We start from the raw sequence: 24,308 nt of genomic DNA, 5'->3' as shown, positions 1-24,308 counted from the left end.
AAATAAAAATAAAAATCAATTTAATTTTGTATTTACTATTTATTTAATTGATTACAATTTAAATTGTTTTAACAATTTTTTTTTTAAATTGTTATTTGGGAACAAAATGTCCTCCATATCTGCGACTTCGTTTGGCTTTTTCTATATCAACTTCTGGATATTCCTTCCTTAAAGCTTCCATATTCATGTTCGGGAATCGATTAAGCAGCCCGATCACGTGATTAAAGTCTCTCCTACAAATTGGACTTTTTAGTGTTTTTTTCCATAAAAAATGTAAATTAAAAAAAAAACGAAACAGCAGGTTTTGATGCGGTTTGGACTGTCATTGAGCTTGATTCGTTCGCTTTCGGCTGATGGGAAAAACTTTAACTTTATTGAACTCTAACTGGACTATACAGGATTTAATGTTTTTTTTTTTTTTTTAGTTCGGTTCAGTGGTTCGTTAGGAACATTTTTGCTCTCGTTCAGTTTTTTTGTAACTTTAACCGTTTTCGTGATTTTTGCCAAAAACTGCTTTAACGCACTTTAAACCAAAAAGTAGTTCGAAACTTGCACACCCTGTATCTCGGTTATTTTTTGGACTACAGAGTGGTTCAACAACTCAAAATAACCGTCTTGAGCTGCTCTTTCCAATGGTGTTGAGTACAAAATTCTACCTTAAAAATTGAATACAGGGTAACCAAAAATAGTCACCCACTAACAATTTTGTGTCCACCCTGTATACTAGCAATTGAATTGAAGTTCGTGTGTTAATTCAAAATTCTATTTGACGCTTGAAAATAGTCACGTGACCTTTTGTAAGTGAATTTGACAGTTGACAACGATCACATGACTCTCGGAACAAGATTTTTGGCTTTAAATATGGTCACGTGACTGTAAGAATACTGTTTTAAATTAAGAAGAGTCATGTGACCTTTGTAGGTAAATTTGATAGTTGAAAACAATCACATGACTCTCCGAACATAAAAAAAATAATAATAATAATAATAAAACAAAAAAATAAATAAATAAATAAAAAATAAATAAAAAAGAAAAATTATAAAAATAATAAATTAAAAAATTTAAAAAAATAAAAAAATTAATAAAAATAAATAAAAAAAATAAAAAAAAATTATTAAAAAAAATAAAAAAAAGAAAAAAAATAAATAAAAAAAATTAAAAAAAATTATTAAAAAAAAATAAAAAAAATAAAAATAAAATAAAATAAAATCGTAAAAAAATGTATGTCATATGGGGTACGCCAAAAGACGAATATTAAACAAACACTAAAGAAAAATAATAATTATCTTACCTTTGTTTTCTCTTTTTTGTCATATAAAGCTTCTCTCTATACTTCAACAGAAACGCTTCAACGTCTGGATCATGTTTATAAGAATAATGATTTAACTGCCACTCTTTATTTAAGTGTTTCGGTATAATGTGCTCGGTCATTCTGAAAAAAATATATTTAACATAAAAAATGTTTGTAGATAATCGATTAATCGTAATTATGTTATAATCGCGAGCAAACAACGGTGTGTCCCTTTTGAAAATTCACGTTGTAAAGCTCGACTTTGACGCCCTCTAGCAGTCAAACTATCACACCAATGACCTTTTTTGAATATACCGTAGAAAAGCCTTTGGCCTGGACTATATTTTGTCTTCAGTGACCTTTTGTTGTAACTGTTAAAATAACCGAGTTATTTTAAGTTAAAGCAAAAGTGGTTAAATGACTTTAAAGGTTTGTGAAGCTTGACTTTGACGCCCTCTAGCTGTCAAACTATCACACCAATGACCTTTTCTAAACATACCGTAGAAAAGCCTTTGGTCTGGACTATATTTTGTCTTCAGTGACCTTTTGTTGTAACTGTTAAAATAACCGAGTTATTGTAAGTTAAAGCAAAAGTGGTTAAATGACTTTAAAGTTTGTGAAGCTTGACTTTGACGCCCTCTAGCGGCTAACTATCACACCAATGACCTTTTTTGAACTACCGTAAAAAAGTCTTTGGCCTGGACTATAAAAAAAAAATAAAAATAAAAATAAATAAAAAAGAAAAAAAATATAAAAAAATAAAATAAAAATTAAAAAAAAATAAAAATAAAAATAATAAAAAAAATAAAAAAAAATAAATAAAAAAGAAAAAAAAATAAAAAATAAAAAAAAAATAAAAAAAAAATAAATAAATAAATTTAAAAAAAATATATGTAAATAAACAAATGGTCCAGAATACTAATATTACTTTACCTGTAACGCTGATTCAAACCAAAAGCATTTTTCGTGAATTTTGTTGGTCTTTCGCCAGTTTCTCCAGTCTCCAATTCAAAATAAGCGCGGTTACGCTCTTTTATTACTTCTTCCAGGTTTTCCATCGATTCCTCCACTTTATCCAGTCGTTCAGGACTTGGAAATAGTCGAATTTCTTCTGCGGCAGCCTGTTCCATCGTAAGTAACATGTTTCGTTCTTTTAACAGAACATACCTACCAATCAAACGTCACGTGATAATAAATAAATAAATAAATAGTGGTTTATTTAGCAAAAGCCACTTAAAAAATATAAATTACAATAATACACAATTTTACAGTAAATTGAAGATAAAAATAAAAATAAAAAAAAAAACAAAAATTTTTTTTATTTTTTTTTTATGTTTTTTTATAACAATTATTCTATTTTTAAGCAAAAATCATTTTTGTTAAAAAATATATTTTTTTTAAAAAAAAATTTACAGAAAAGTTTGTTGCCAACCACAGTTGGTGAAACGCAGCCTTGACCTTGATTTTTTTGGTATAAGATAGCCTAGACCTCCACAGTTCTTGTGATATTTTTTTCAAAATTTTCCCTCCAGTAGTTTCGGAGATATTTAAACAATATGGCAGCCTTAGCCACGTGAGCACTTAATTACTCAACCAAACATTCAAAATGGCGCCAAACTGTCAGTTTCAAGGTTACGACCTTGATTTTTTGGTTCAAGGTAACCATGACCTTGAAGATTATTGGTGAGTTTGTTCAAATTTTTTTGCTATTTCAGTTTGGGAGAAATTTAATCAAAATGGCGGTTGTTTTTTAACAAGACAAAGTTAGTAGGCAACGTAGCTTTTGACAGGCTGTCAAATCCGCCATTTTGAAGCTACGACCTTGATTTTTTTGGATAAGATAGCCTAGACCTCCACAGTTCTTGTAATATTTTTTTCAAAATTTTCCCTCCAGTAGTTTCAGAGATATTTAAACAATATGGCAGCCTTAGCCACGTGAGCACTTAGTTACTCAACCAAACATTCAAAATGGCGCCAAACTGTCAGTTTCAAGGTTACGACCTTGATTTTTTGGTTCAAGGTAACCATGACCTTGAAGATTATTGGTGAGTTTGTTCAAATTTTTTTGCTATTTCAGTTTGGGAGAAATTTAATCAAAATGGCGGTTGTTTTTTAACAAGACAAAGTTAGTAGGCAACGTAGCTTTTGACAGGCTGTCAAATCCGCCATTTTGAAGCTACGACCTTGATTTTTTTGATGTAAGATAGCCTAGACCTCCACAGTTCTTGTGATATTTTTTTTTAAATTTTCCCTCCAGTAGTTTCGGAGATATTAAAACAAAATGGCGGCTTCAGCCACGTTGCCAAACCAAACATTCAAAGTATACCTACCACAGTTTGTGCAAATCTGAATTCGACTTCAGTCTCATTTCTTCTTTTCTCCAAGATCGGCCAGACTTAACCTCAATTTCACCCCAGTTCTTTTTGTCATCAAAGAATTCCATCAAACTCCTATTAGGACCGGACATGCTGAAAAACCTAAAAAATTGTTAATATAAATTCATCAGCTTTGATGCCCTCTAGCGGCCCAACCATTAAATCAACAAACCAGTGTTGCCGTATCGTTGGAAAGCCCATTTCATTAGCTATCCAATGATGTATAAAAATCTATACAGAGTGTACAAAATTGATGAGTTTTTTATAGTTGAGTAAAATACTGTACCAAAAAAGTGATAGAAATATTGGTCAACTTTGACTCCCTCTATCGGTCAAACCGTCAAACCAATTAAACAAAGGTGTCATATTTTTAGAAAGCCCATTTCATTAGCTATCCATTGATGTGAAAAAGTGTACACTACTGTACACGAAGTGTACAAAGTTCCAGGAATGAGAATGATAGAGCAGACTAAGGGCTTTCAGAAAATACCATTACAGGAGTGGATTGGTTGCACGGTAAGGCCGCTAGAGGGCGTTGAAAATTCAGTTGCAAATATCTCCAAAACTGGATTAGTTGGAGGGATGAAATTTGTAGGGTGGTTAGAGGGTTAAAAAGGGCAAAAAAATGTGTATTCTTGACATTTTGGCTTAAATCGCTTAATTTAGCCGCAAAACGGCAAAAACCTAAACAACCTCCCTCTAACCCATTTTGCCCCTAGTGCACCCGACTGTCCAACCCTTAATAACTCCCTTATTTGGCAATTTAGGGTAAAAGTCCCAGGAATGAGAAAGATAGAGCAGACTAAGGGCTTTCAGAAAATACCATTAAAAGAGTGGATTGGTTGCACGGTAAGGCCGCTAGAGGGCGTTGAAAACTCAATTGCAAATATCTCCAAAAATTGAGCACAAATCCAAAAAATTGGTTTTTCCCAAAATATCTCCAAAACCACTGACATTTCTGAAATATCATTTTATTAATGTTTATGCAACTTTTTCCGAACCGTACAGTTTAAAACTATCACAATTTCCCCGGTTTGCACCCATTGCTATTTCAAGCCCGGCTTAGACTGTGACAATACACAGGTAAAAAAAGGCACAGTCTGAGCCACGCTCAATTTAAAAAGTTCCAGGGGCCTAATTCTTGAAAGTAGGGAACAGAATTTTCGAAGAAAGTGTTGATAGAATGTGACAGAAGAAGCTGAAACCTAGCGGGTTCTGGTCACATTCTTTTGGTAATTCCCTTCCCGCCTTGCAAGAAATGCACCATGACTGTAAATTCTAATATTATGCAACACTTTTACCTGATAAAGCCTGGAAATTGTTTCAATCCCATCCTTTTTGTAGCATCACTAACAAGAACACTATTAAACAGTTTAAAGGCAGTGAACAAGCCATTTGCTCGGGAAAAGCTCATTTTCTCTCTATAACCTAAAATTCCGGTTTACCTAACTCGGAAAAACTAATTTTCCTAATTATACCATAAGAAATTAGGCACTTTCATCCTAATTTATCCAGAAGAAAGTAAAAATTTTACTTTATTTAGCACTCTTGCAACTTCAGGTTAAGTTTAAAACTTAGGTTAGGATTTTGACAAATGACAAATTGACAAATGACAATTGAATTTAGAGATTTTGTGACTTATCATATATTGGTTGGGGAAAAGTATCGATCGATATTAAGTCGCGAATTGACATTCAAACCGATACGATGAGCCCTTGTTTCGTTTTAATGTCTTGTTATTTATATTTCCTAATATATTCCTAATACGTAATTGATTGGTAACAATAAAAATCATCTTTTTCGTATTAAACTGTCTGTATTTTTGTTCACTTATTCCATTCCATGTAGAGACACAACAGTCACGTGACCTTTAAGCGTCCATTTGAACAGAATCACGTGACCTTTGTAGGGGAATTTAAGAGTTGAAAACATTGTTTTACATACTAGTTTTTGGGTGACTATTTTTTTGTCACCCTGTAGTGAGTTTTTAAGATAGAATTTTTTACTCAACACCATTGGAAAGAGCAGCTCAAGACGGTTATTTTGAGTGGTTGAATCACTTTGTAGTACAAACAGTAACCGAGATACAGGGTGTGCAAGTTTCGAACTACTTTTTGGTATAAAGTGCGTTAAATCAGTTTTTGGCCAAAATCTCGAAAACGGTTAAAGTTACAAAAAAACTGAACGAGAGCAATGGTCACGTGGCTACAACTATTTTATGTTTAAGCAGAGTCACGTGACTTTCAAAATACCATTCGACCTTTGACGTTTGAAGATAGTGTACACGTGACTTTTGTAACTGAATTTTATAATTAAAAACAGTCACGTGGCCACGTTTTAGGCCTTCTTTTAATCGTAGAAAATGGAAAATTGACTTTAAGAATGCTATTTACAACTTAAAAACACTCACGTGACCTTTGTAATAAATTTGACAGTTGAAAACAATCACCTGATCTTCAGAAAATCCTTTCTATCGTAAAAATGTTCACGTGACTTAAAGCAGGATACTTGAAGTAGACTCACATGGTCTTCAAGACTGCATTAAAGGCGTGAAAACAGTCACGTGACCGTCAAAATGCAGTGTAAACTTTGAAAAATTGATAAATTCAATTTTGACAGTTCTAACAACTTAAATTGCAAAATACACGTCACGTGACTTTGATAATTCAATTTTTGAGCTTGCAACACTGTAAAGGCCAGTTGACATTGTCAAAAACAGTCACGTGACATTCAAAATGCAGTGTAAACTTTGGAAAATTGATAAATTACATTTAGACCGTTGTAAACACATAAATTGCAAAATTCACGTAAAAAAATTGAAATTGAAAAAAAATAAATTAAAAATTCACCTTAATTTGAACAAAACGTGCTAGCGATACTGCATTACTGTGGAACGTCCCTACAATGGCCACATTTGACGTTTGCCAGTTTACAGCGACTGTCATCAGTCAAAATGTCATTCATTCTTGTCAGTCCTTCACCATTCACTCGAAAGTGAATAGTGAATACTAGGCGCAGAGGGCAAGGTCCAAAAGCCTTAATTCTAGAATATACGCCAGCCATAGCCATACTTATCAAATTTTGCCGGCTACCGGAAAGGAAAATTCCATTTTGTGATAAAATAAGGTAATTTAATTGAAAAAGCCCTTTAATTTGAACAATATTCGGTTTGTATCCAGTTAGAATTGTAGTGCAAACTTTCTGTTTAAATTTAAAATGAAAAGTCCTGTGGGATAACCTCGGCCATGTGGCTTTTCAATTTTTTTCGGGAAATCTTGTCTGTAGGCCATTAAATTATAATGCATGACTAAAAGGAACCTTTTGCCGCTAATATTTATTAGATTTTGATTGATTAGAATAGGAAAATGTGAAAAAATTTGTTTCCTCCAGGTAACCTCAAAAAATCAAGTGGCTTTAGGTTGGTTTTTTGTTTTTTTTCTTGTTGCCCTGTCACTTTGACGTTTACAGTATTTTGCTAGTCAACTTGGTGCTAAATTGCATTTTTATTTGTAGAAAATGTATCGAGTACCAAACACAATGCGTTCCCTGGCTCTCCGCAAGGCCTACCAGGGCAGTCAGCTACAGAGATGGTATGCCAAAGATGTTAGGTTCGGTCCTGAAGTGAGGGCTTTGATGCTTCAAGGGGTGGACATTTTAGCGGATGCTGTGGCTGTTACAATGGGGCCAAAGGTGAGCTTACATGATATTTATACTGATATTAGAACCTCTTACTTTCTTCTGGTTTGGTAATGGAAATGCTATTTGTTATGTACATTCTGAAGCCTAGCATTTGGCTGGAAATGTTTTTTGTGTGGTAAAACACTGAGTAAAATTTTGTACACTAATTCCTTGTAATGCCCAGTAATACCCAATAATTCTCAATAACTAACCTAACCTATCGCTACCCACTAATTTTCTGAATTACCTACCACAATTTATTTTGGTGTACGTACACATTCTCCTGGTATTATGAGGCACTTTCTCATTATTATAAAGCATTTTGAGGTATTATGAGGCATTTGAGAGTAATTTGAGGCATTATCTGGAAATTTCAAAATGTTTTGTGGTAGTTTCATTGCAATTTTGTGCAAAATAATAGTTTACCAATTTTTCAATGTTTAAACTGGCATTTACAGTGTTGCAAGCTCTAAAATTGCATAATCAAAGTCACGTGACGTGTATTTTGCAATTTTCAGTTGTTAGAACTGTCTAAATTTAATTTATCAATTTTCGAAAGTTTAAACTGCATTTTGAAGGTCACGTGACTGTTTTTGACAGTGTCAACTGGCATTTACAGTGTTGCATGCTTAAAAATTGAATTATCAAAGTCACGTGACGTGTATTTTGCAATTTAAGTCTTTAGAACTGTCTAAATTTAATTTATCAATTTTTCAAAGTTTACACTGCATTTTGAAGGTCACGTGACTGTTTTTGACAGTGTCAACTGGCATTTACAGTGTTGCATGCTTAAAACTTGAATTATCAAAGTCACGTGACGTGTATTTTGCAATTTTAAGTTGTTCTGTCAAAATTCAATTTTTCAAAGTTTAAACTGCATTTTGAAGGTCACGTGACTGTTTTTGACAGTGTCAACTGGCATTTACAGTGTTGCAAGCTTAAAAATTGAATTATTAAAGTCACCTGACGTGTATTTTGCAATTTTAAGTTGTTAGAACTGTCAAAATTCAATTTTTCAAAGTTTTCACTGCATTTTGAAGTTTGAAGGTCACGTGACTGTTTTTGACAGTGTCAACTGGCATTTACAGTGTTGCAAGCTCTAAAATTGCATAATCAAAGTCACGTGACGTGTATTTTGCAATTTTAAGTTGTTAGAACTGTCTAAATTTAATTTATCAATTTTCGAAAGTTTAAACTGCATTTTGAAGGTCACGTGACTGTTTTTGACAGTGTCAACTGGCATTTACAGTGTTGCATGCTTAAAAATTGAATTATCAAAGTCACGTGAGGTGTATTTTGCAATTTAAGTCTTTAGAACTGTCTAAATTTAATTTATCAATTTTTCAAAGTTTACACTGCATTTTGAAGGTCACGTGACTGTTTTTGACAATGTCAACTGGCATTTACAGTGTTGCATGCTTAAAACTTGAATTATCAAAGTCACGTGACGTGTATTTTGCAATTTTAAGTTGTTCTGTCAAAATTCAATTTTTCAAAGTTTAAACTGCATTTTGAAGGTCACGTGACTGTTTTTGACAGTGTCAACTGGCATTTACAGTGTTGCAAGCTTAAAAATTGAATTATTAAAGTCACCTGACGTGTATTTTGCAATTTTAAGTTGTTAGAACTGTCAAAATTCAATTTTTCAAAGTTTTCACTGCATTTTGAAGTTTGAAGGTCACGTGACTGTTTTTGACAGTGTCAACTGGCATTTACAGTGTTGCAAGCTCTAAAATTGCATAATCAAAGTCACGTGACGTGTATTTTGCAATTTTAAGTTGCTAGAACTGTCTAAATTTAATTTATCAATTTTCGAAAGTTTAAACTGCATTTTGAAGGTCACGTGACTGTTTTTGACAGTGTCAACTGGCATTTACAGTGTTGCATGCTTAAAAATTGAATTATCAAAGTCACGTGACGTGTATTTTGCAATTTAAGTCTTTAGAACTGTCTAAATTTAATTTATCAATTTTTCAAAGTTTACACTGCATTTTGAAGGTCACGTGACTGTTTTTGACAATGTCAACTGGCATTTACAGTGTTGCATGCTTAAAACTTGAATTATCAAAGTCACGTGACGTGTATTTTGCAATTTTAAGTTGTTCTGTCAAAATTCAATTTTTCAAAGTTTAAACTGCATTTTGAAGGTCACGTGACTGTTTTTGACAGTGTCAACTGGCATTTACAGTGTTGCATGCTTAAAAATTGAATTATCAAAGTCACGTGACGTGTATTTTGCAATTTAAGTTGTTAGAACTGTCAAAATTCAATTTTTCAAAGTTTAAACTGCATTTTGAAGGTCATGTGACTGTTTTTGACAGTGTCAACTGGCATTTACAGTGTTGCAAACTCTAAAATTGCATAATCAAAGTCACGTGACGTGTGTTTTGCAATTCTAAGTTGTTAGAACTGTCTAAATTTAATTTATCAATTTTCGAAAGTTTAAACTGCATTTTGAAGGTCACGTGACTGTTTTTGACAATGTCAACTGTCATTTACAGTGTTGCATGCTTAAAAATTCAATTATCAAAGTCACGTGACGTGTATTTTGCAATTTAAGTTGTTAGAACTGTCAAAATTCAATTTTTCAAAGTTTAAACTGCATTTTGAAGGTCACGTGACTGTTTTTGACAGTGTCAACTGGCATTTACAGTGTTGCAAACTCTAAAATTGCATAATCAAAGTCACGTGACGTGTGTTTTGCAATTTTAAGTTGTTAGAACTGTTTAAATTTAATTTATCAATTTTCGAAAGTTTAAACTGCATTTTGAAGGTCACGTGACTGTTTTTGTCAATGTCAACTGGCATTTACAGTGTTGCATGCTGAAAAATTGAATTATCAAAGTCACGTGACGTGTTTCTTGGAAGACATGCACTGTAACATCTGTTTACACCTCCATGGAGCCAATTTTGACGGTTGAGACGTTAAGGAACACTTTTAGACTGTTCTTACGTCACGTGACAGCTGTCATAACTGTCAAAGCTCGTTTACCAGTCACCTGAAAGAATAAAATGCCAAATTTTGCATAATAAATTAAAAATGAAAAAAATAAAAAATTGAAATATTATAATTCAATAATAATTGTTTTTGCAATAACTTCTAAACGGTTCGACCGATTTTACCAAATTTGGTATCGTCGAAAAGAGCACTCTATGGCGAGTAAGCGACCATTTTGTTTTGTGGTCTTATTTTTGATCACGTTTGGTTACAGGGTCGCAACGTAATCATCGAACAATCCTGGGGTTCGCCAAAAATCACGAAAGACGGCGTCACAGTGGCAAAAGGTGTCGAATTAAAGGACAAATTTCAAAATATCGGCGCTAGATTAGTACAAGACGTGGCCAATAATACGAACGAAGAAGCGGGCGATGGTACCACCACCGCCACAGTACTGGCCAGATCAATAGCCAAAGAAGGTTTCGACAATTTAGGTCGAGGTGCCAATCCGGTGGAAATCCGAAAGGGAATCATGATTGCCGTGGAAAAAATCACGGAAACCCTTAAAACCTTATCCAAACCGGTTACGACGCCGGAAGAAATCTGTCAGGTGGCGACAATTTCCGCCAACGGCGACACTTCGGTAGGCAATTTGATTGCCGATGCCATGAAGAAAGTGGGCAGAGAAGGAGTGATTACCGTCAAAGACGGGAAAACGTTGAAAGACGAGCTGGAAGTGATCGAAGGAATGAAATTCGATCGAGGCTACATCTCGCCGTACTTTGTCAACACTACCAAAGGCGCAAAAGTGGAATACCAGGATGCTTTGGTGTTGTTCAGCGAAAAGAAGATTTCTTCCGTGCAAAGTATTGTTCCTGCTTTGGAGTTGGCGAACGCGCAACGAAAACCTTTGATCATCATTGCCGAAGATATTGATGGGGAAGCTCTAACTACTTTGGTTGTAAATAGGTAAGTTTAAGTTTTTATATTACAATTTAGTGATGGGTAATACAGGGTGTTTTTAAATGATGCGTGTCTTGTAGAGGATGAAATTTGCTACAACTTTCTTTATTTACACTTTTTTTGTAACTTTTCAAATAACGGAGCTACGCTTAGTTGAAATCAAGTTAGTTCAGAAAAGGCAGTTTGGTGCAATCAGTCACTTTTTGGCTTGTAACTCCTTAAAGAGGCTCTTAAGGGCAAACATTCCTTAATAGAATCTTGTAGAGGATGAAATTTGCAACAATTTTCTGTATTTACACGTTTTTTGTAACTTTTCAAATAACGGAGCTATGCTCAGTTGAAATCAAGTTAGTTCAGAAAAAGCAGTTTGGTGCAATCTGTCACTTTTTGGCTTGTAACTCCTTAAAGAGACTCTTAAGGGCAAACATTCCTTAATAGAGTCTTGTAGAGGATGAAATTTGCAACAATTTTCTTTATTTACACTTTTTTTGTAACTTTTCAAATAACGGAGCTACGCTCGGTTGAAATCAAGTTAGCTCAGGAAAAGCAGCTTGTAACTCCTTAAAAAGACTCTTAAGGGCAAACATTCCTTAATAGAATCTTTTAGAGGATGAAATTTGCTACAACTTTCTTTTTCTAATTTTGGCATATAAAGTGACACTTTTCAAAACTGATTAGAGTGACAAAACGTTTTACTTTATGTAACTAGTTACATAAAGTAAAACTACATAAAGTATATATATACATAAAGTATCACTTTATGTAACTGGTTATGAAAAGTTCATTTCATCACTCCCTGTTTTTATGAATTTCCGTAGAAACATATGGGCGACATCCATCATAACATGTCGTTGTCACTGTATATACAAGGTGCTGTGAAAGTGAATATTTGTGTTAAATCACTTTAAAAGATGGTTTTTACCGCTTTTTGGTCAAAATTAGAAAAAATTATGTATGCAACACGTTTCGAAAATGTCTTATTGTGTAACTCATTCAAATTGTAGGACCTCGCTGCGCTCGCCCTACAAACATTCATTCGTTACACAAAATCAATCTTTTCGTAACTGGTTACATAAATAGCTATTATTTACACTTTTTTTGTAACTTTTCAAATAACTGAGCTATGCTCAGTTGAAATCAAGTTAGTTCAGGAAAGGCAGTTTGGTGCAATCAGTCACTTTTTGGCTTGTAACTCCTTAAAAAGACTCTTAAGGGCAAACATTCCTTAATAGAATCTTGTAGAGTATGAAATTTGCTACAACTTTCTTTATTTACACTTTTTTTGTAACTTTTTAAATAACTGAGCTATGCTCAGTTGAAATCAAGTTATCTCAGAAAAGGCAGTTTGGTGCAATCAGTCACTTTTTGGCTTGTAACTCCTTAAGGAGACTCTTAAGGGCAAACATTCCTTGATAGAATCTTGTAGAGGATGAAATTTGCTACAACTTTCTTTATTTACACTTTTTTTGTAGCTTTTCAAATAACTGAGCTATGCTCAGTTGAAATCAAGTTAGTTCAGAAAAGGCAGTTTGGTGCAATCTGTCACTTTTAAAAATAGTGCAATTAAGCGAGTTTTTGAGGATTAAACAAAAGGATGCACCAAAAAATTCATGAAAAAATGAGTAAACTTTGACGCCCTCTAGCGGCCAAACCGTCCAACCTATTAACCCAAATTGAGTATTTTTTGGAAGCTCATTTCATTGGCTGTCCATTGACGTATAAAACTCTACTAAAAATAGTGCAATTAAGCGAGTTTTTGGGGATTATTTCCTTCCTATCAATTTTGACCAATCGCTATCAAGAATTAGTATAACAAATGTAAATTTTAAGTGGAAAAATCACTTGACAACTGTCAACTCGAAATCGAAAAAATTGCACACTCCTCACAGCAACATAAAGAATAGTGTTACCCTTTCTAGCTTGAAAGTTATTGTTCTTATTAATTACTGTTCTTATTGTTTTAATTAAAATAAAATGTTTATTTAGCTCAGGAAATAATCTTACCAAATATCCCTCGTGCATCTAATTTTTCCTGTGGAAAAATTGGAATACTCGTTTCTAAGTAATTTGTTTTAACAAATAGCATGAGCGAGAATGGTTTTAAAAATCCAACTCCCCAAAATCCTCGTCTTCGACTCGGATGATTTTTAAAACCATTCTCGCTCATGCTATTTGTTAAAACAAATTACTTAGAAACTCGTTTTTCCGATTTTTTTCGGGAAAAATTAAATGCATTAGGGATATTACCCCCGATTAAACAAGAGGATGCACCAAAAAATTCATGAAAAAATGAGTCAACTTTGACGCCCCCTAGCGGCCAAACCGTTTAACACATCAACCAAAATAGGGATATTTTTAGGAAGCTCATTTCATTGGCTGTCCATTGACGTATAAAACTCTACCAAAAATAGTGCAATTAAGCGAGTTTTTGGGGATTAAACAAGAGGATGCACCAAAAAATTTATTAAAAAATAAGTCAACTTTGACGCCCTCTAGCGGCCAAACCGTCCAACCTATTAACCCAAATTGAGTATTTTTAGGAAGCTCATTTCATTGGCTGTCCATTGACGTATAAAACTCTACTAAAAATAGTGCAATTAAGCGAGTTTTTGGGGATTAAACAAGAGGATGCACCAAAAAATTTATGAAAAAATTAGTCAACTTTGACGCCCCCTAGCGGCCAAACCGTTTAACATATCAACCAAAATAGGGATATTTTTAGAAAGCTCATTTCATTGGCTGTCCATTGACGTATAAAACTCTACTAAAAATAGTGCAATTAAGCGAGTTTTTGAGGCTTAAACAAGAGGATGCACCAAAAAAGTCATGAAAAAATAAGTCAACTTTGACGCCCCCTAGCGGCCAAACCGTTTAACATATCAACCAAAATAGGGATATTTTTAGAAAGCTCATTTCATTGGCTGTCCATTGACGTATAAAACTCTACTAAAAATAGTGCAATTAAGCGAGTTTTTGAGGCTTAAACAAGAGGATGCACCAAAAAAGTCATGAAAAAATAAGTCAACTTTGACGCCCTCTAGCGGCCAAACCGTCCAACCTATTAACCCAAATTGAGTATTTTTAGGAAGCTCATTTCATTGGCTGTCCATTGACGTATAAAACTCTACTAAAAATAGTGCAATTAAGCGAGTTTTTGAGGCTTAAACAAAAGGATGCACCAAAAAATTCATGAAAAAATAAGTCAACTTTGACGCCCTCTAGCTGCCAAACCGACCAACCTATTCACCCAAATTGGGTATTTTTTGGAAGCTCATTAGTTGTTGTTGGTTAGGTTAGGTTAGCAAAATTTTGACTATACCTCGTACCTGATACCGTTGCTGGACTCTGCCTGTACCATCCTGTCACTTAATCCATTTCCGTCTCATCCCAACATGACATTTGACATTTTGACAGACGTCAACATGCACATGTCGCGCCAGATTTAAAATAATAAAAATACATCCCACAATTTGGTGATCTTTATTTTGAAATCGGTAATGAATTAAAAAAAAAATAAATAATAATAATATAAAGTAATAAATTCTCTGATTATTTCGGTACAAATGTAATTGTTCTGCAGGCTTCGAATTGGGCTTCAAGTAGCCGCTGTCAAAGCACCAGGATTCGGCGATAATCGCAAATCAACCCTCCAGGATATGGCCATCGCCAGTGGTGGTATCGTTTTTGGGGACGATGCCGACATCATAAAGCTGGAAGATGTCAAACCGTCAGACTTGGGACAAGTGGGAGAAATTGTCATAACCAAAGATGACACTTTGATACTGCGCGGTAAGAACGCTGTCATTTTGATTTTTGCAAATTTTACACTAAAATTGTTTATTTGAATTTAAATTTTATTATGTTATGTTTATTTTTTTTTTTTATCAACATATTTTAGTTAAAAATTGACTTAAAAACCAAATATTAAGTTGAAAATCGTGAAAATTGACTTGGAAACACTAAATTCATCTTTAAACCATGAAAATTGACTTGATAGTGCAAAATTCGTCTAGTAAGTCAATTCCCAAAGTTTTCGACTTGAGATCATCATATTTTAGTTAAAAATTCAAAATTGACTTAAAAACCAAATATTAAGTTGAAAATCGTGAAAATTGACTTGGAAACACTAAATTCATCTTTAAACCATGAAAATTGACTTGATAGTGCAAAATTCGTCTAGTAAGTCAATTCCCAAAGTTTTCGACTTGAAATCATCATATTTTAGTTAAAAATTCAAAATTGACTTAAAAACCAAATATTAAGTTGAAAATCGTGAAAATTGACTTGGAAACACTAAATTCATCTTTAAACCATGAAAATTGACTTGATAGTGCAAAATTCGTCTAGTAAGTCAATTCCCAAAGTTTTCGACTTGAAATCAACATATTTTAGTTAAAAATTCAAAATTGACTTAAAAACCAAATATTAAGTTGAAAATCGTGAAAATTGACTTGGAAACACTAAATTCATCTTTAAACCATGAAAATTGACTTGATAGTGCAAAATTCGTCTAGTAAGTCAATTTCCAAAGTTTTCGACTTGAAATCATCATATTTTAGTTAAAAATTGACTTAAAAACCAAATATTAAGTTGAAAATCGTGAAAATTGACTGGAAACACTAAATTCATCTTTAAAACCATGAAAATTGACTTGATAGTGCAAAATTCGTCTAGTAAGTCAATTTCCAAAGTTTTCGACTTGAAATCAACATATTTTAGTTAAAAATTGACTTAAAAACCAAATATTAAGTTGAAAATCGTGAAAATTGACTTGGAAACACTAAATTCATCTTTAAAACCATGAAAATTGACTTGATAGTGCAAAATTCGTCTAGTAAGTCATATTCCAAAGTTTTCGACTTGAAATCAACATATTTTAGTTAAAAATTCAAAATTGACTTAAAAACCAAATATTAAGTTGAAAATCGTGAAAATTGACTTGGAAACACTAAATTCATCTTTAAAACCATGAAAATTGACTTGATAGTGCAAAATTCGTCTAGTAAGTCAATTTCCAAAGTTTTTGACTTGAAATCAACATATTTTAGTTAAAAATTGACTTAAAAACCAAATATTAAGTTGAAAATCGTGAAAATTGACTTGGAAACACTAAATTCATCTTTAAACCATGAAAATTGACTTGATAGTGCAAAATTCGTCTAGTAAGTCAATTTCCAAAGTTTTCGACTTGAAATCAACATATTTTAGTTAAAAATTGACTTAAAAACCAAATATTAAGTTGAAAATCGTAAAAATTGACTAAAAAAATTAAAATTTTTCAATTTCTCAAAAAACATTTCCAAATTTTTTTTTTTTTACCTTAAATTGATCATTTTGCTCAGGCAAAGGAAAAAAGGAGGACATTGAGAGAAGAGCGGATCAGATCAGGGATCAGATCGAAACCACCACTTCCGAATACGAAAAGGAAAAACTGCAAGAAAGACTGGCTCGATTAGCTTCCGGTGTTGCCGTTTTGAAAGTGGGCGGAAGCAGTGAAGTTGAGGTAAGTCAATCAAGATTGACAACTTTTTTTCGTGAAATTTTTATAATTAATGAAATTAATTTAAATTTAATAATTTTAATTATTTTTCTTTTATTTATTTATTTTTTTTTTTTTTTTATTTTTTTTTTTAATTTTTATTTTTTTATTGTTTTATTTAATTTTTTTATTTTTTTATTTTTACAGGTAAACGAGAAGAAAGACCGAGTGACTGACGCATTGAATGCCACTCGGGCTGCCGTAGAAGAAGGAATCGTACCTGGAGGTGGTACCGCTCTTTTACGATGCGCCGCCAGTCTGGATTCCGTCAAAACGCAAAATAAAGACCAGGAAATAGGTAAATATCTCGGTCTTTGAAATATACAGGGTGTCCCGTTTATGCGGGTCGAAAAACAGAACAGGAAATGCTAAATTATGAAAAAATATATATTTTCCAACGTTGCCACATTGACTATTTTTTTAATTTAGTTTCAATTTTTTGCAACGTTGCCAAATTGACCATTTTCCTAAATTATTTTGAAATTTGGCAATATTCCCACATTAACCATTTAGTTTCAAAATGTTGCCACATTGACCATTTTCGTAATTTGATTTTAATATTTTGCAACGTTGTCACATTGACTATTTTTTTAATTTAGTTTCAATTTTTTGCAACGTTGCCAAATTGACCATTTTCCTAAATTATTTTGAAATTTGGCAATATTCCCACATTAACCATTTAGTTTCAAAATGTTGCCACATTGACCATTTTCGTAATTTGATTTTAATATTTTGCAACGTTGTCACATTGACTATTTTTTTTAATTTAGTTTCAATTTTTTGCAACGTTGCCAAATTGACTATTTTTCTAATTTAGTTTTAAATGTTTACAATGTTTCTTGATTTCATTTCAAATTTCTGCAACGTTGCCAACCTGACCATTTAGTTTCAAAATGTTGCCACATTGACCATTTTCGTAATTTGATTTTAATGATTTGCACAACGTTGTCACATTGGCTGATTTTCTAATTTAGTTTAAATTTTTTGCAATGTTGCCACATTGACCGTTTTCCGAATTTAGTTTTAAATGTTTACAACGTTGCCAAACTGGCCATTTTCTTAATTTAATTTCAAACTTCTGCAACGTTGTCAAATTAATTGTTTTCCTAAGATTCAATTTTTTGCAATGTTGCCAAACTGACCATTTTCTTAATTTGATTTTAATATTTTGCAACGTTGCCACATTGACTATTTTTCGAATTTAGTTATAAATGTTTACAACGTTGCCAAACTGACCATTTTCTTGATTTAATTTCAAATTTCTGCAACATTGTCAAATTATTCATTTTCTTAAGTTTCAATTTTTTGCAACGTTGCCAAATTGACCATTTTCCTAACTTATTTTGAAATTTGGCAACGTTGCCACATTGACCTATTTCCGAATTTAGTTTCAAATTTTTGCCACGTTGCCAAACTGACCATTTTCTTGATTTAATTTCAAATTTCTGCAACGTTGCCAAATTAATTGCATTCCTAAGTTTCAATTTTTTGCAATGTTGCCAAATTGACCATTTTCGTAATTTGATTTTAATATTTTGCAACGTTGCCACATGGACCTATTTCCGAATTTATTTTTGAATGTTTACAACGTTGCCAAACTGACCATTTTCTTAATTTAATTTCAAATTTCTGCAACGTTGTCAAATTATTCGTTTTCTTACGTTTCAACTTTTTGCAACGTTGTCCAATTGACCATTTTCCTAACTTATTTTGAAATTTGGCAACGTTGCTACATTGACCTATTTCCGAATTTAGTTTCAAATTTTTGCAACGTTGCCAAATTGACCATTTTCGTAATTTGATTTTAATATTTTGCAACGTTGCCACATGGACCTATTTCCGAATTTATTTTTGAATGTTTACAACGTTGCCAAACTGACCATTTTCTTAATTTAATTTCAAATTTCTGCAACGTTGTCAAATTATTCGTTTTCTTACGTTTCAACTTTTTGCAACGTTGTCCAATTGACCATTTTCCTAACTTATTTTGAAATTTGGCAACGTTGCCACATTTAACGTCGCAACTGCCAAATTTAACTTGACAAAGTTACGAATAACAATTTGCGGCGTGATTCATTAAAAACTCGCTACTATTTGACATTGTATAGTTTTGTGGCGCTGTTGGACAGCTGTCAGGTGACTGTCATAAACTGTCACTAAACGTCACAGTTAGTTCAGTACGTCGGTAGGTAGCCTTTGGCAACGTTGATTTCGACGTAATTTTCAAGTCTTAACATAAACGAGACACTCTGTATAATACCCTTTATAATAACACTATTTTATTTCTTTTATTCTATTTAACTATTATATTATTATTTTAATATTTTATTTATTGTTTATTTTTAATTTTTTTATTTTTTTTTTCTTCTTTTATTTATTTTTTTTTATAAATTTTTTTACTACTTTTCAACTTTTTCAGGAATCGAAATTGTGAAACGCGCTTTAAAAATCCCGTGCATGACAATTGCGAAAAACGCCGGAGTCGACGGTGCTGCCGTTGTGGCCAAAGTAGAACAAGCGAGCGGCGATTTTGGTTATGACGCGTTGAATAACGAATACGTCAATATGTACGAAAGAGGCATTATCGATCCCACTAAGGTAAGTAATTAAACAAAATTATAAAGACAAATTAAAAAAAATTAAAATAATAAAAATTTATTTTTTTTATTATTTTTTAATTATTTTTTTTTTACTATTATTTATTTTTTTAATAATTTATTTTTTTTTTATTAAATTTTATTTTTTTTTAATAATAAAAATTTAAATCGATGCCGCCATACCGTCGTCTCAAGCCGCCATTTTGAATTTTCTGTCAAAAATCGATGTAACACCTTATTTTAAAGAAAATTGAACGTAGTTTCAGAAAATGACAGACAAAATGGCGTCTCAAAACGCCATTTTGAATTTTGTGTCAAAAATCAATTTTTCAAATCATTTTTTTAATTTAGATTTAAATTTGGCATCGTTGCCACATTGATCATTTTCCGAATTTAGTTTCAAGTGTTTACAACGTTGCCACATTGACTATTTTTCTAATTTAGTTTCAAATGTTTACAACGTTGCCAAACTGACAATATATTATAGTAGGCCAACCAGTAATTTTTGGTGTCAAATACACATAAATAAAAAAAGAAAAAAAAAAAAATAAAAAAAAAAAATTAATTTTAATTTTTCTTTATTTTAAGGTTGTAAGAACGGCTCTTATCGATGCGTCCGGTGTAGCGTCTCTACTAACCACTGCCGAAGCAGTAATCACCGACATTCCCAAAGAAGAACCGGCCGTTCCGTCGGGTGGAATGGGCGGCATGGGCGGAATGGGTGGAATGATGTAAACGAACCCCCCCACCCAAAAGAGGAAAAAAAGACACAGAAGTTTGAACAAATTTTCGTTTCCGGGAAAAATGTGCGCGTGCGTCTGTCAAAAACGGCTTTATTTTTGTATTTTGACAGCAAATCGTAGTGACCTGAGACCGAACGTTTTTATATGGTAAAAGTAGTGCGAACGCGAGTGTGAATTTCCATAATTTTGATAAAAATGTTTACCAAGTTCAGAGGCAGAAAAAAAAAATTAAAAAAAAAAATATAAAAATTTTTTTTTGAGAATTTTTTCGAAAATTTCCGATTCGGATTTTAATTTTTTTTTTTTTCGGTAAATCTCGTTCGAGAATGTCGTTGATCTGAACTGCTGCATTTAACTCGGTTTTGTGTGTTTAAAAATAGTTTTTTTTTCTCATTTTTTAAGAGTCCACATGGAAATTGTTATGAATATATTGTTATAATTTTTTTAATTGTTGTTTCGTTGTTTTTTTGGTAAATTTGGTTAATGGTCGCATTTGCTTAGTTTTGTTGACAATTGGCGAAGGAATCAAGTATTATTAATAGGCGCTGAAAATGTACCTTTTTGCGTTTCTGCTCCTCTGATTGAAATAGCGATTTCCTACAAAAATTTAATTTTCTGAGAGTTTCTTCAACGTTTTCTTGACAATTGGCGAAAGAACCAAGTATTAGGATCAGCTAAAACTGTATTTCCTCTCATTTTTGCTCTCCTAAGTAAAAATTCAATTTTCTGCAAAAATTGTCAAGAATTTAATTTTCTATCAGGAGCACAGAAAGTGCAGAAGGTAATTTAAGTTTTCTTGACAATTGGCGAAGGAACCAAGTATTAGGATCTGCTAAAAATTTATATTTCCTGTCATTTTTGCTCTTTTTAGTCAAAATTCAATTTTCTGCAAAAACTTTCAAGAATTGAATTTTCTATCAGGAGCACAGAAAGTGCAGAAGGTAATTTTAGTTTTCTTGACAATTGGCGAAGGGACCAAGTATTAGGATCAGCTAAAAATTTATATTTCCTGTCATTTTTGCTCTTTTTAGTCAAAATTCAATTTTCTGCAAAAACTTTCAAGAATTGAATTTTCTATCAGGAGCACAGAAAGTGCAGAAGGTAATTTTAGTTTTCTTGACAATTGGCGAAGAAAACAAGCATCAGAAGTATCTAAAAATGTATTTCTTGTTATTTTTCTCTTTTTAGTCAAAATTCGATTTTTTGCCAAAATTGTCAAGAATTTAATTTTCTATCAGGAGCACAGAAAGTGCAGAAGGTAATTTAAGTTTTCTTGACAATTGGCGAAGGAACCAAGTATTAGGATCTGCTAAAAATTTATATTTCCTGTCATTTTTGCTCTTTTTAGTCAAAATTCAATTTTCTGCAAAAACTTTCAAGAATTGAATTTTCTATCAGGAGCACAGAAAGTGCAGAAGGTAATTTTAGTTTTCTTGACAATTGGCGAAGGGACCAAGTATTAGGATCAGCTAAAAATTTATATTTCCTGTCATTTTTGCTCTTTTTAGTCAAAATTCAATTTTCTGCAAAAACTTTCAAGAATTGAATTTTCTATCAGGAGCACAGAAAGTGCAGAAGGTAATTTTAGTTTTCTTGACAATTGGCGAAGAAAACAAGCATCAGAAGTATCTAAAAATGTATTTCTTGTTATTTTTCTCTTTTTAGTCAAAATTCGATTTTTTGCCAAAATTGTCAAGAATTTAATTTTCTATCAGGAGCACAGAAAGTGCAGAAGGTAATTTAAGTTTTCTTGACAATTGGCGAAGGGACCAAGTATTAGGATCTGCTAAAAATTTATATTTCCTGTCATTTTTGCTCTTTTTAGTCAAAATTCAATTTTCTGCAAAAACTTTCAAGAATTGAATTTTCTATCAGGAGCACAGAAAGTGCAGAAGGTAATTTTAGTTTTCTTGACAATTGGCGAAGGGACCAAGTATTAGGATCAGCTAAAAATTTATATTTCCTGTCATTTTTGCTCTTTTTAGTCAAAATTCAATTTTCTGCAAAAACTTTCAAGAATTGAATTTTCTATCAGGAGCACAGAAAGTGCAGAAGGTAATTTTAGTTTTCTTGACAATTGGCGAAGAAAACAAGCATCAGAAGTATCTAAAAATGTATTTCTTGTTATTTTTCTCTTTTTAGTCAAAATTCGATTTTTTGCCAAAATTGTCAAGAATTGAATTTTCTATCAGGAGCACAGAAAGTGCAGAAGGTAATTTAAGTTTTCTTGACAATTGGCGAAGGAACCAAGTATTAGGATCTGCTAAAAATTTATATTTCCTGTCATTTTTGCTCTTTTTAGTCAAAATTCAATTTTCTGCAAAAACTTTCAAGAATTGAATTTTCTATCAGGAGCACAGAAAGTGCAGAAGGTAATTTTAGTTTTCTTGACAATTGGCGAAGGGACCAAGTATTAGGATCAGCTAAAAATTTATATTTCCTGTCATTTTTGCTCTTTTTAGTCAAAATTCAATTTTCTGCAAAAACTTTCAAGAATTGAATTTTCTATCAGGAGCACAGAAAGTGCAGAAGGTAATTTTAGTTTTCTTGACAATTGGCGAAGAAAACAAGCATCAGAAGTATCTAAAAATGTATTTCTTGTTATTTTTCTCTTTTTAGTCAAAATTCGATTTTTTGCCAAAATTGTCAAGAATTGAATTTTCTATCAGGAGCACAGAAAGTGCAGAAGGTAATTTAAGTTTTCTTGACAATTGGCGAAGGAACCAAGTATTAGGATCTGCTAAAAATTTATATTTCCTGTCATTTTTGCTCTTTTTAGTCAAAATTCAATTTTCTGCAAAAACTTTCAAGAATTGAATTTTCTATCAGGAGCACAGAAAGTGCAGAAGGTAATTTTAGTTTTCTTGACAATTGGCGAAGGGACCAAGTATTAGGATCAGCTAAAAATTTATATTTCCTGTCATTTTTGCTCTTTTTAGTCAAAATTCAATTTTCTGCAAAAACTTTCAAGAATTGAATTTTCTATCAGGAGCACAGAAAGTGCAGAAGGTAATTTTAGTTTTCTTGACAATTGGCGAAGGGACCAAGTATTAGGATCAGCTAAAAATTTATATTTCCTGTCATTTTTGCTCTTTTTAGTCAAAATTCAATTTTCTGCAAAAACTTTCAAGAATTGAATTTTCTATCAGGAGCACAGAAAGTGCAGAAGGTAATTTTAGTTTTCTTGACAATTGGCGAAGAAAACAAGCATCAGAAGTATCTAAAAATGTATTTCTTGTTATTTTTCTCTTTTTAGTCAAAATTCGATTTTTTGCCAAAATTGTCAAGAATTGAATTTTCTATCAGGAGCACAGAAAGTGCAGAAGGTAATTTAAGTTTTCTTGACAATTGGCGAAGGAACCAAGTATTAGGATCTGCTAAAAATTTATATTTCCTGTCATTTTTGCTCTTTTTAGTCAAAATTCAATTTTCTGCAAAAACTTTCAAGAATTGAATTTTCTATCAAAAGCACAGAAAGTGCAGAAGGTAATTTAAGTTTTCTTGACAATTGGCGAAGGAACCAAGTATTAGGATCTGCTAAAAATTTATATTTCCTGTCATTTTTGCTCTTTTTAGTCAAAATTCAATTTTCTGCAAAAACTTTCAAGAATTGAATTTTCTATCAGGAGCACAGAAAGTGCAGAAGGTAATTTTAGTTTTCTTGACAATTGGCGAAGGGACCAAGTATTAGGATCAGCTAAAAATTTATATTTCCTGTCATTTTTGCTCTTTTTAGTCAAAATTCAATTTTCTGCAAAAACTTTCAAGAATTGAATTTTCTATCAGGAGCACAGAAAGTGCAGAAGGTAATTTTAGTTTTCTTGACAATTGGCGAAGAAAACAAGCATCAGAAGTATCTAAAAATGTATTTCTTGTTATTTTTCTCTTTTTAGTCAAAATTCGATTTTTTGCCAAAATTGTCAAGAATTGAATTTTCTATCAGGAGCACAGAAAGTGCAGAAGGTAATTTAAGTTTTCTTGACAATTGGCGAAGGAACCAAGTATTAGGATCTGCTAAAAATTTATATTTCCTGTCATTTTTGCTCTTTTTAGTCAAAATTCAATTTTCTGCAAAAACTTTCAAGAATTGAATTTTCTATCAGGAGCACAGAAAGTGCAGAAGGTAATTTTAGTTTTCTTGACAATTGGCGAAGGGACCAAGTATTAGGATCAGCTAAAAATTT

At 32.2% G+C, this 24,308-nt stretch overlaps 2 protein-coding genes across 4 annotated transcripts; one reads left to right on the top strand and one right to left on the bottom strand.

The window, feature by feature from the left end:
- Positions 1-19: 19 nt before the first annotated feature.
- mRpL47 (mitochondrial ribosomal protein L47) lies at positions 20-5,269 on the bottom strand. 3 transcript variants are annotated; one of them, XM_081986512.1, is made up of 6 exons: positions 5,145-5,269; positions 4,968-5,094; positions 3,622-3,759; positions 2,225-2,458; positions 1,292-1,432; positions 20-233 (listed from the first exon to the last, which is right to left on the bottom strand). In XM_081986512.1, exons 2-6 carry the CDS (start codon positions 5,078-5,080, stop codon positions 92-94), a joined length of 768 nt encoding a protein of 255 aa, XP_081842638.1. In that variant the 5' UTR covers positions 5,081-5,094; positions 5,145-5,269; the 3' UTR covers positions 20-91. The 3 variants fall into 3 exon arrangements, with proteins under 3 accessions (XP_081842638.1, XP_081842637.1, XP_081842636.1); XM_081986511.1 differs by having other exon boundaries at positions 3,622-3,768; positions 5,145-5,267; XM_081986510.1 differs by having other exon boundaries at positions 3,622-3,768; positions 4,968-5,246.
- Positions 5,270-6,625: 1,356 nt separating this feature from the next.
- Hsp60A (Heat shock protein 60A) lies at positions 6,626-20,572 on the top strand. The gene is made up of 8 exons (XM_081986184.1): positions 6,626-6,792; positions 7,180-7,356; positions 10,557-11,251; positions 14,826-15,034; positions 16,588-16,748; positions 16,932-17,082; positions 19,204-19,382; positions 19,970-20,572. The coding sequence occupies exons 2-8, from the start codon at positions 7,183-7,185 to the stop codon at positions 20,114-20,116; spliced, it is 1,716 nt and encodes a 571-aa protein (XP_081842310.1). The 5' UTR covers positions 6,626-6,792; positions 7,180-7,182; the 3' UTR covers positions 20,117-20,572.
- The last annotated feature ends 3,736 nt before the right edge of the window (positions 20,573-24,308 follow it).

Source organism: Ips typographus, linkage group LG9, assembly GCF_016097725.1.
Source record: "Ips typographus isolate SLU linkage group LG9, UJ_Ityp_2.0, whole genome shotgun sequence".
Lineage (NCBI taxonomy): Eukaryota > Metazoa > Arthropoda > Insecta > Coleoptera > Curculionidae > Ips > Ips typographus.
Note: the sequence above shows the minus strand (reverse complement) of the source record. Positions and strands in the feature narration are given on the sequence as shown.